General features: G+C 38.2%; 1 protein-coding gene across 1 annotated transcript in view; it reads right to left on the bottom strand.

Moving 5' to 3' along the window:
* Nucleotides 1–12224, bottom strand: part of ANKRD50 (ankyrin repeat domain 50) — a 43129-nt gene extending 30905 nt beyond the window's left edge. Inside the window, exon 1 of the mRNA XM_014949980.1 lies at nt 10877–12224. Within this exon, the coding sequence (XP_014805466.1) occupies nt 10877–11355 (479 nt within the window). The 5' untranslated portion in view covers nt 11356–12224. The remainder of the gene's footprint in view (nt 1–10876) is intronic.
* Between the last annotated feature and the right edge of the window lie 570 nt (nt 12225–12794).

The following is a 12794-nucleotide window of genomic DNA, read 5'->3' as shown; positions in this document are numbered from 1 at the left end:
AGCAGGAATGCATTTAGCTTTGGAACTGATTCTGTAGCTTTATATTTAGTAAAATTTATTGTTAGCCTTAACTACAATAGAGCAAATGATAGAAACTACATTCTCCTCTTCCTCCCCCAACAATTTATACACAAAATGTATATATACTGTGGATGGCAACCCTATCATAACTTAAAATAGAAAGAGGTGCTATGGAAAAAAGTAGACCTGAAATCATAAAAATCAAACTTAATGTGAATGTGCAGTACCTGCTACAAATCTTCTGGGGAGAAAAAAATATTTTTTCTTATTTTTTTAAAGAGAAAGTAAGCGAAATAAAGCTGAAGCAAGAGAAGTGGAAACACACTCCAATAGAAAATAAAGGAACTGAAAACAAACTGATGCATCCGATTGTCAGTGGAATGCAGTGAAAGTTTGGAAAGTTTACCGAAGTATTTCTAGACTAGTCAAAACTCATGTGTATTGATACCGCTGCCATCCCACGCAGCAGTGGAACAGCAAGGCAAAGGAACAGGAAAGTTAACGTTCTTCTTAAAATCTTTTTGTTGTTGACTACTAAGTTTTGATCTGTTTAAGAGAAGGCAGAGTTGATATTTTTTGTGCTAATTCAGGGTAATTTAAAATCATATAGGACCCAATTTCTCTTATCGTGGCTCAACTGCACCTTACCTACAAACAGCTTTTTTCCAATGTTCTGTTGAACTCTACTTTATGAAAGTGTAGGAGGATAGACACCTTAGTGATTGCATCATGCTCACCATCACTGCAAGAGAGCTAATGTAGTTAAACCAAGATTTGTTAATTAACTGCTTTAAGATGGAAATCACACTGTAATCCCACTCTTAACAGTTTTTCCTCATAAGATACATTCTTATCTGCCTGTTACTGGCATCTCTACATTGTTCATATTTTTCTTAACCAACTTAGAGCTTCTGAACAGTTTTCTGTTTCTTCCAGGACAACTCCATGATTCTTCAAATAACTTTAAATAGGATGCTGCCATGGCCTCTTCCTCTTAATCTCTTTTGTCTACTGAGATACCATGGATTTTTAGCATACAAGCTTGGATCTGTGCAGCAAAATGCTCATCTCCCCTTCTTTGCACACACCCCACCACTACCAACTCTTAATAGTCCATATCAATGAAAAAAACCCAAGGAAAAGACATTGATGGGCTGTGGACCGAAAGCCCGCTCACATATGGCCCTTTACTCCCATTCTTCCTCCCCCTCCTATCAGTTTAAACAATGGCATCCAACACTGAGCCAAGAAGCTTGATCACCTTCTATCAATCTCAAAGACTTTTTGGTACTTGTTTTGTGTGAAGGTACCTGTAAACATGCAACATAGAGACGACTTTGATTGCAATTGTTTTGCCCTTTCACTTCATCAGCTATGTAAACTTCTCTATTTGCCCTCTTTTCTTGATCTCATTTTCAGTTCTTCTTTTCATGTTATCCCATCACATTTTGATGTCATCAAGCGTACCAGGAACCTACACACCTACATTCTTTGCAGCACCTCCTCTGCAATACCTTGGAACACCTATATACAACTCAACCTTTATTTCGACATAATTATTTTCTTAATTTTTTTTTTATCATACTTGCCTTTTTTCCTAATAATTTTTTTGAGCAGTAATTCTTCATTCATTAAGTGTTTCTCCATCAACTATTCAAAACACTCCTACTCCTAGACAAAGATAGAAGATTTCTCACCATTCCCAGTGTATTGTACACATCATCACGCGGAAGAAACTGAAACCTCTTAAATGCATTGCTTCCTAACACTTTCAGGAGCCAGTATTTCAATACTACCTTTTCCCAGTATATTAGACACACTAAGTCCTTTCTACTTCACAATCTGCAAAATCCTTTTCATTTTTTCATTAAAAAGGAAGAAAAGAAAAGAAACTTAAACCCTTGCACAAGCTATGAACACGCGCATAGAAAACTGGAGGGAAGGGGAATAATTAACAAGTGAGAATTGCTATGAAGGTCCATCTAACTAAATAGCTTATAGGAAAAACTGTAAGGTTTAAGACTGAGCCACATAGATTAAAGGCAAAATGTTAATGCCTATAGAAGTAGAAGACAAAAAGGTCTATGTAAGTTGTCATTATTAAAATGCCTCAAGGAAACTTTCTTATGGTAATTTAAACTGAAAAGGTTAAAACCTTAAATGGTATTATGTTCAGTCTGTATGCAGTGCTTCCATACAATGAAAGAACATACAACTTGCTCTTGCAGAAACACTAACTGTTGCTATGTGACCTGTTAACTCTACAGATTTAAGGGAAAAGCCTAAAGAGAAACATGCCACAAAGTACTTAAGCTTCAGGCAACACTCAACTTTCTACAGAGCACAGAACACAGCATTTTCTGTGAAACCCAGTGTTGGTTAAAAGTCTAAAGCATCAGTTCCACGTTACATGTACGTACGAGGAATCAGAAGCTCCATCAGAGTCAAGATGCTCTCAGAAAAATGAGTTTATGAAATACCAATTTACCTTCTCCAACTTCGCTTTGACTGAGCTGGAAATACAAGCTGAGTTGGCAGATTCTTTTTAACCTCTTGTGCATGCTCTTACAAAAATAGTTTCTCACCTCACCCACGAATTGCTATGATTTTCAGTCAGTGTCCCGCCTCTATCATTTTTAAGTATAAATCACATTGCTGAATAACTAACATGTAGACAAATGCTGCATTTACTAGAAGTCTCTATAATACACATGACAAATATGTAAATACTTATAAATTAACAGACTCATACCACATAAAATTGAAAGTCAGCACAGAAACTGTATTCGCAATTACTTGAACCGTTGTAACTAATAAGCTACATTGAAGACAAGTAGCATCTTATCACACATTTAGCATGAATACACTGTAGTTTCTCACATCTGCACAGTGCACCACCACATGGGAGATGGTATTAAAGTTCATTGCAATACATTTTTTTGTACTGTTCCTTACTTCTTTCATACAGACTGTCTTGTTCGCCATTTTTCTTCATTAGATCTCAAAAGATCTTTTGATCTTGAAGATATCAGCTTACACGTAGCTGCTTCCTATAAAGAGTCATAAAAGGCTTTGTGCTGTGAAGTCTGTCTGCTATTTTTAATATTTTATGTCTCACGCTACACAACCATTAAGTGTAAGCCTCCACAGTATGAAGACCAAGCTCCTAGGGAGCTGAAGACTGTAAAGCTGTCCAGTCTTTCTGGTGAAATCTATGGGAGTAAACTTTTTTAAATTAAAAAGTATCTCAGTCACCTCAGGTACATATTTTTGAGACAAACTTTCTCACCAGAAATGAGGCACTAAACCAAATTGCAATTATTCCATTATGATTGAGTACATAGTACCATAAGGGATAAAAAGAGGCATGTGCTCCTTAAATTTTGGCATGGTTATGTTCGACAGTCTTAAGTTTTTCAAGAAGCAAAGAAACTTCAATCCTTTCACAAATCTACCCTTAAATCACACAGAATTGAGAGCTTGTCATTCCAACACCCAATTTCTGTGGAATCTTAAACCGAGACTAGAAACAGGCAGAATACTACAAGGAAGAGACCACCGAGAGCCTCCCTTGTGAGAGCAGTGCTTCAATTTCTCCTTTGGCATGCTAGAAGAACCCATCGACGTACCACAGGAAGTCTACAAAAAGGTACCCAATACAAAACAACTTGTTTTAACTGAAAATGGTTACGGCTCCTACTAAAAGCAGAATTCAATTTTGTACCAGACCAAGTTCCTCTGGGCCAGGATCCAACTAGCTTCAGGATTCTAGTCAAGCATAAGTGAAAGATGTAGGAACGGACAAATTTCTGGGAAAGTACAGAAGTAGAATGCTGCATATTTACACATCTGAAATGTTCCTAAGAAAAATTTTCTTTAGATACAGAAAACTTTCTTTAGCTAAGGGATTTTTTTAATGTCACATTCTTAGGTGTGACCTCTGAGGAATGACTAACAAGTTGGAACTATTTAATTTAAAGATGAGATGAAAGAGAATAAAGTGGTATTCAAACACGTAAAAGGCTGTCCCAAAAAAGGAAAGAAAGAATCTTTTCTCCATGGATAATACCGTAAGTAGTAACAAACTTAGATTATAGCAAGAAAAAAACCTCAGGTTAGACAAGAACTGTGAAGCGTAAGAGCAGATGAAGCAAGCATCTCTCAGAAACAGACTTGGTTTCTTCCACCTGGAGAAGGACATGGTGGACTTGATTTTCTGAGGTCCCCATCCAGCTTTCTCTCAAGGTCAAAATCAGTCACTCACACATTTGAACTTTACATGCGGTAAATGAATAAACACACTGAAAATTTAAGAACTTTCTTCTTTAAAGGGTCTTGTAAATTATTTCATGATACATTCAGAACTTTCTTCACATGAAACAGGATACAGTTAGTCCTTGCCTTTGTTTCTACCATTTATAGCTCTACAAAATTAGAGAGTCTGACAAGATGTATGTTCACACCCTCCTCATAACTGTTGCAAAGCTACAGCTACCAAGATTGTACTGGAGCTGCAGAAGCAGAGGAAAGGCTGCATAGCAGCCCCTTCCAGAACAGAAGATTAGATAAAAAGATGTAGATCACCTCCAGACAGTTTTTGCGAGATTTCAGGGAGAAGAGTCAAGGTATTTATTTTCTAAAAAAAGATTAATACTGAATTACTAATGTCTTATAGAATAAATTAACAGAAATCCCTGCAGCTTTCAAGTTTCCAGTAGTCCAGCTCACGCATCTATAACTGTCTCCAACATGCTGCCTCTCAGTGGATCCTTTTATTTCGGTCAATCCTAAAGTCATGGTAAACCCAGAATTTTACTAAATGCATTTCATCTAAAAAAATAATATATATACACAAAAGCAAGAGAAAAGTATTATCACATGCTACCACCTCATCCTCTTCAGAGCAAAAGTTAATACAGCTTATTTTCACAGCAGTTTTCACAAAACTTTGGGTATTGCAAACAGCAGCAGAAGCACATACTCTGGTTAATTCACTAGCAAGAAAACTCAAAGTTTTTAAGGTAAAGTATCAAAGACTAACCCCATAAAAGTCAGGATACTATAATCAATCTCTGTCCTCAGCCATTAAAGTGGAATGGAAACTTTCTTTTAGCTAAAGACTAACGTGAAAGTAAACAGTTAAAAGTTGGGGAGGGAGAAGAGAAAGAAAAGGAAAGAACTGAAGAGGAGTTGGCCTTCAACTTCTCAGATTTACTCCAAAAACCACTTAAGTCTTTGCCGTTAAGAATAAGCTACTCCAGAACAGTGGAAAGCTCACCATTTAATCGTTCTAATTGTTCAATAAAACCTACACGATCCATGATAATTTTAATTATATTACTAGCTTCAAAGATCATACAAGGACTTCGAAAAAGAACAGCTTCTTCACACATCATCTGTTATCACACACAACTTGAATTCTAAACCTGTTCCTTCACCTATGCTAAATAAACAGCAAGAAAAATGGCATTTCAGCACTGCAGATTTAAAGTCCCCAGACAACCATCACAGAACATTTGCTGAGCAAACCCGTGTTTTTCTACATTGTCAGCCAAACAATCCAGAACTTGAAATAAAACTCGTTTACCCTTATCATTTAGATAAGGGTAAAAGCTCTCTCAGTCACCTGCAATTTGCAACTTTCTGATGATACACCACTCTTGAGGGAAGCAGGAAAGAAAAAAGAAAAAAAAATATTAGTAGCATGGAAAGCCAATACAGGTGAAGGGCCAAGGGGGAGGAAATGCTTCTTAGCATTGCTTGACAATCTATTTTGTTTAACTCTAAATTGTGCTGTTTATGAGATTTCCATCATATTGCCAAACACCAGAGGCTCGATCCTTTGGAGTTCTCCTCCAAATAGGTAAAAGTAACTTTACATAGATAACAGCTATTGGCACAAGATTTGTTGTACTGTAATGCTGTCCAAACGAATGACTCATACAAGGCAGCTTTCAATTTTAATCAACATAAACCCCTGTTTCAAACTTGCAGTCAGCATAAAACCTCACATGACCTCTCACACTTTTTACAATCAAGTCCATAGATACTTGCATATTCTAGAGAAAAATTACCTCGCTTTACTTTTTTAATCAATTAACATTACTGATCATGCTCCATTAGGATCCAAATCTGTTGTCCACAAAGCAACATAGGAACTATACACCACAGATACTTGGTACAGTTTCACAGACTACTTGGGCATGGAGAAACTGCAACATCCAACAATTATTTATTGCCATTATTTGAAAGTTTTGGGGGTGGATGGCTCTTGTCACCTGTCCAGCTTAGTTAACTCTCTGAGGATTCCCTTTTCAAATACGAGTAGCAGAGAACAGGAGTTAGAAATAGAAGGAAAGCTGTGATTGTTGGGAACCTGCAAAAAGGAACCATGACACTGAATTTAGCACCACCATGCATAGAAACTGAAATAAATCTGGTGTCCTTCCTGAAAAAAAGGATACTTAAGTTCTGGGGCATAGTTTCCACTATATTCATCTTCGGTAAAAAGATGTAACATCAGCTTGAGAAAACTTCTATGAAGTTCTTATACAATCACAAATTTGTTCATCAGATTCTCCCCCCGCTCCCCTTTTAAATTGTTCTTTTCTTGGGTCCCTGCTGATCAGGGACAGCTACTTGCATGGGAATGCAATTTCAGCAATGCATATCAGTGGAAATCTGAATTCATAGCTTCATTTTTCCCCCCAGTAAAAATCTCTTTTGATCAGACCACCTTACATTAAAGTAATTGTATTAGAAATACTTTAGTAATAAAGTTTTAGGAGACCTCACAAGTAAAAACCACTTGCACATTATTGACCATAATTCAATATGTGAAAAATAAGTATGTGAGGAATCTCACAAGATTTGGAGATTCTTGAAAAGACATGCAGAAGACAGCAAGAAACTTCATCTGTGAGTGATAGCAAAGCAGCTTCATCTGAACCAACTTGCTGGGAGATGTAGAAATTCGTCCTTTTCAGGGAATTTATTAATTTCAGCAATTTACCCAAGCAAAAGTCTAATTTTGCTTTAAGATCATACTAAATCAACAGACACAGGAAAGGTGAGTTTAGTGCTAGCTTAAAAACATTATGTTATTTAAACATAATGCTATCTAAACAGACATGGTCTATCTCTAAATTCTCTGAAACTGACTCGGGAGCTTTGGTGACATACGTCTTTCAAACTCAGAGCAATGACTGCAGAAGAAATCAACTCCGCGGGGTAAACTAGGGTTACACTTTCTAATGTCCTAATTAGTGGACTAATGTCCACTTTCTGGGCTGTGAATTAACCAAGCTCTGCTTTCCACCACTGAACCCAACTGTAGCACTACGTGTGGGAATTATGTGCCTTTCCCTACTGTCTGAAAAACATAAACCAGGATCATAAGGGTCAATGTCTTTTTACAGCCTAGGTTGCACAAATTTCAGTATTACATGGTTTACATCAGAGTTCCTCTATGTCCTTATGGTCTTGGACAACTGATAGACACCTGTATTCCCACTAATCGCTGGAAGCATAAAGTTGCTGCAGCAAAACTAAAACCAACCCCTATTCACAACCCTAGAGATAGTATTGTAAAATTTGGGTTATTCCACTTTTGACTTTTCTATTCAAATAGGGAAAAACAGTGCAATAGACTCTTTACATTAAATTATTTCAGTTTAATACATCATTTCTTCTTACTTTTGGAGTCTAAAGCACACTCTGCCATTTCCTTTATACGTTCTGCTTCACTTTTACCTAAAATTTGAATGTGAGGCTTCAGCACTCTCCTTTACGTTTAAGACTGCTTTCAGCTCCAGTAATGCATGCGCAAGAAGAAGAGTGCCTCAGAAGCACTGCTGTAAGCAGCAGTTCTGTCTTGTAGCTCTCAGTGCAGCAACAAATGCCTGTTGAGTACATTTGTACAGATTAGCCTTTCCAGCTCTTCAAATCTGCAAAATCTGTCCCTCAAAGTATTTATAATCTTAACGTGCCCTAAAAATTCATGAGAAATTTTTAAGACATTCTAACAGGAGGAGAAAAGTCTTAACTCTCCAGGTCATCACTTGTACATGTATCACTATGACCACAAGGGTTGCTAAAAATCTCTTTAAAAGCATTCTTCAGAGAGAGATCCACTATTTTAACTAATGAACATTATACTGTTTATAAACTGGCATGCTACAAGGCATTGGAAAGTTTTTCTTACTATTTCTAGGACAATTAGCACAAAAATAGAATAGTGTAATCTTGTTTAGCACTTATGAAGAGAAGTCTTCCCATTTTTGGCCATGAGTACATAGCTGGGTCTGGAGCAGCTGTGCAAAGCAGAGCAAAAAATTTGACAGTGTCTTTAAAGAAAGATCTTTCCTCTCTTCTACTGAATGAAGAAAATTGAAATAAGAAAAAATAAATGAACGCAGCACTGAGATGAGAGCTTTACACTGTTTTAGTGCCTTTACACAATATGAAAGGCAATAAGCTGACTGTTAAGTCTTCCTAGAACTCATTTCGTATTACAATTTTCACTTAACAGAAAGCATATATAAACACACCAGACCAGAATACTGAAGTGCTCAGTGATAAGGCTTAGAAATCATGAAAAATAATAACTTACATTTCTTGTTACACATTTTTTGCATGCTTTATGTATTAACTGACGTTCAATTAAAATATGATCGAAATATTTGATGGTGGGAAGGGGGTTGCCAAGCTCCTCTTGTTTGTGGACAGTGATTGTATCATACAGGCAGCAGAACAAGCTCATGGTTCTACTGTCAACAGCCATCTCCTGGTCCCCTGCCACAGCGCTGAAAACTTATATTCCCAGTACAGCACCTTGTCTCTAACACCTCATCTCCCTTAAATCTGAAATATGAGAAGGAAGACTATCTACCACAGCTGCTTTTGCGAACAGGAGATCAGGGTAGGTGGGCAGCAAGGGAATATGCAAAGGGTCCAAAAAAAAAAATTCTCTCCTTGACTAAAGCTGTTGTACCACAACATAAGTATTTTTAGCATAATAATAAGAGTTCACAATCACTGCTGCAGAATTTGAGAAGAGAAAAACTAGTACCAGATGTTGCATCATATTTTATTTTTCCAGTACAAAATCAAGAATGCTGTGTATTGACCTAAATACTAAACCAGCCCATGATTAAACCCTGTCTTCATAAAAAAAAGCAGTCTTATTAAAAAGCTGAGTCTGATTCACAAGTATCTTTTATATTCCTATATTGCATTTTTGTCTAAAGATATTTACCTAACTCCCATTCTTTGGAGTAAGGCAATCATGTTTAGAACTGATCAAGGATTCCAGCTCAGAGAGAACTTGCCTGTGCTAAATTAGTAAGATAGACTCTCTTGCAATAGACTTTTAAACATAAACAGGCTCTTACCAGATTAATCCACTTCCACGATTTTAAAAGACTGCCTAAAGCTAGATGGCCAGTCTGCTATTCCATTTATAGACACTTCATTTCACCCAGTTTTTAGTCATTAGAAATGGAGAGGGCTTAATACTTCTGAAATTAGGACCTTAACAGCTACCAGAAGTTGCATCTTCACTTAGCAACTAACAAAAAACCCAAAATTAAGTCTTGATTTAGACTGTTTGTTTTAAGACACTACACTGAGAACAATGTAGACATGCATCCTGTTTATTCAGCAGGCAAGGACATAACAGCCATCAGAACTGGAAGGCTCTTACACACCACCATGACAATATGAGCAAGCACTACAGTTCAACCTCAGTACTTGTTTACCCAGTCTTAGTAGGCAAAGAAAAGGAAACAAAAAAAAAAAGACAGGATTTTTTTTTTTTTTAACACTGCAAGCACCATCCAATAAACCATTAAGTACCACACAAAGTTATGTCACTACACAATACTAAAGAACTTCAGTTTAACTGATATTCCAGGAAACTTTTACGCTGGCAACACAATCAAGTGCAGCTCTGCTGCTAGAGACAAGCCCTATCTTTTCTGTATTTTCCTCCACTGTGACCCAAAGGAATAAAGACCAATACACACGTGCTTGTGAAGGCTGTGCTCCAGACAGCACATTGTTGCAAGTGATCTGTGGATATACACGCTCACGTACACACCAGCATCCTTACAGAAACAAAACTCTCAGTGACATACCGAAGAGACTTTGATTTGTTAGGCAACACCAAGTTAAGCTAAATATTTTCATTCATCTTAGTCAGCTGACAAACCTATGGAGCAGGTGAGCCCTCTTGATAAATTTCTGATGCACTCCACACTTTGGAGCACTTACTCTATAAGTAGCAATAAAGATTTGACATAATCTGTGCATATTGTGAGAAGTAACATAAGGAGTTAATTGACATTTTCCTACCACATACTTTTAGACAAACATAAAACCGATGTGCTGGATCAGACCCAGAGATCCATTAGTCCAGTTTCCTCTTAGACAGAGCACAGTATTGGAAGCTTTTGCAAGGATCCTATATGGTCTGTTTCAGGTCTATGAAGGACAACCACCCTATCTTTATGGCACATGAAAGCCACTGACTAGGTATCTCCGCTCGGAAGCAAATTACTTTGAAGTCTTTGCAAAACACAGGTTACAACTGAGATGTATTAATATACAAATAAATTCACTATCAATAAATAACTTTGTTTACAAAGTAAATATTTATTTATGTCAGCTATAAGGACAAACTTAGATTTATCCATGATAGGTCTGCAAGCTCTGACAGAGACGACAAACCATGAAACAAACATGTTTTAAACTGTCATAGACTCTCTGGAAGGAAGACCTAAACAGAAGCCAGCATTTTTTAATTTTCTTTGGGTTTTATTTTTGATAGTGTTTTTTTTTTTTTAATTTATTTTACCTTTTAAATGCTTCAGCAGGGTTCCTCTCACATTCCCCGGGTTGCAAGAAACTTTGAATAGCAGGATCTCTTAGTTTGTCCTCATATCCCTGGATCAGTCCACTGCGGCAGATTTGTGTAACTAAACCTCTAATAAACCCTCCAACACACAGTGTGTCAGAGTCTTGGGCCCTGCAGAAATGGAAGGCTAGAGCCTGACGATGTAAGCCTCTTTGTAGGTTTGCAGGTGAGCTTGGCCACAGTAACTCAGTACAGAGGGCCGTCTTCCCACTACCGGGCCCTCCTACCAACAATACACCCCAGGCAGCTCCTTTCCCAGAGACAACACCGGTATTATTCCCAGAATTCACTACAAGAGATGGTTTGTTGGCAGCACTACTGCTGCAGTTAGCTTTCTCCTGGAGGCAGTGCTGAAGCTTGTGGAAAACCCACTCCCTACAGTAAAACTGCTTTCCCTGCAGCAAGCTGGTTTGAGCCATTTTACAAAGCTTCTTCTCTTGGATTTGTCATAAGCAGCAGTACACCTTCAGCGTCTCAGGGCAGGGAGGCAGGCATTCATCTTGCACAGAAAAGTCTTCTGCACACAGCTTGACAGAGGTTGTGGTAATCGGTTAACCTTTCTCGTAAAAGTTAACAGCCCTCTTCTCAGGAAGGGTGTCACTCCATTGGTGTGCTTTATTATCATTAGCATAACACAATCACAGCTCAGCTGACATCATGAAGCGGTGTCTGATACCAACGCTCAACAATGCTTCTCATATGGCTCAAAAGTTCATACAGCTCCATGGCTGCATCTGTAGTTTACGCAGTTGTGTGTGTTCCCAGTATAAAGGGGAGATAATACATCTGGAAAAACTGAGGGAAAGCCAACTTTCAACTCTAGGCATTAATCTCTCTGGATATACATCCAGAAAAAGCTGTCCATAATAAAATGTTCCTTCTGGGAATTTTACAGAGAAAGTGATTTTTCTTCAAGTACTATATACATACCACAAATATGGATAAGTACCACTTACTAAGAAACAGTCAGTTTGAACAGCGAGCTTTGCAGACTTCATACATCTGGGCGAGCGTGTGAGAAGTGCTTCAGATTATGGTTTCTTACGAAGTATAGACAACATTGAAAAAAAAATGTTTACAGCTTCTTATTTCAATACATTCATAAGCGTCTTCTTCAGGAACTTGGATTCTTACTGAACCTGTTCTCAGGTATCTTAATCGCAAGATGTCAGAAGAGACAACATCTTCCCCTAGAGCTCTGAAATAAAGAAGACAGCACTTTTAACCCTGCATGCAAGTCATAATTCAGTCAATTGCAAATGCAGACAACAAAGAGTAAAGCAAGCGCTTTTTTTCTTTGTTTTTGCTTATACTATTACAGCAAATTAATCTAAAAAGGTTTTTAAAAGAAATTTATCGTTAAAAGATATGATTAGCCACATGCAAAAAAAACCAACAAAAAACAATAAACAGATATGACAGTGGCCTCAAAGCCACCGGAGCAATAAGCCTGAGGAGAGCCGAATACACCCCTTCATCTGAGAAACACTCTTCCTAAGAAGGCTCCATCACCGAATTCTCTCTTCACCCCATTTTTCTACCGCCGGCTACGGGAATTTTTGGGGCGGACTGGTTTGGGGTGGGTTTTTTTTCGGTTTTTTTTTTTTGAAGTTTATTGTAGAGGGGAGAGCTGCCGAGGGCTCTCCGCACACTTCTTTGTTCCCGGCTGGCCGGCGGCGGGGCGCCCGGCCGCCCCCCGGGTCACGGTTCCACATCCCCCCCCTCCACCACCCACCCACCGCCGCCCTTGTCACCGCTCCGTCCCCACCGCGAACAAAACCCTTTTATGCCGGGCTGGGGCTTTAACCCCACGCTCCAGTTTCTTTCAGCCCAGGCGCAGACGGCTCAGAAAGTCACT

This window comes from Calidris pugnax, unplaced genomic scaffold (genome assembly GCF_001431845.1).
Source record: "Calidris pugnax isolate Ruff unplaced genomic scaffold, ASM143184v1 scaffold42, whole genome shotgun sequence".
Classification (NCBI taxonomy): domain Eukaryota; kingdom Metazoa; phylum Chordata; class Aves; order Charadriiformes; family Scolopacidae; genus Calidris; species Calidris pugnax.
This window is presented reverse-complemented; position numbering and strand designations above follow the sequence as displayed.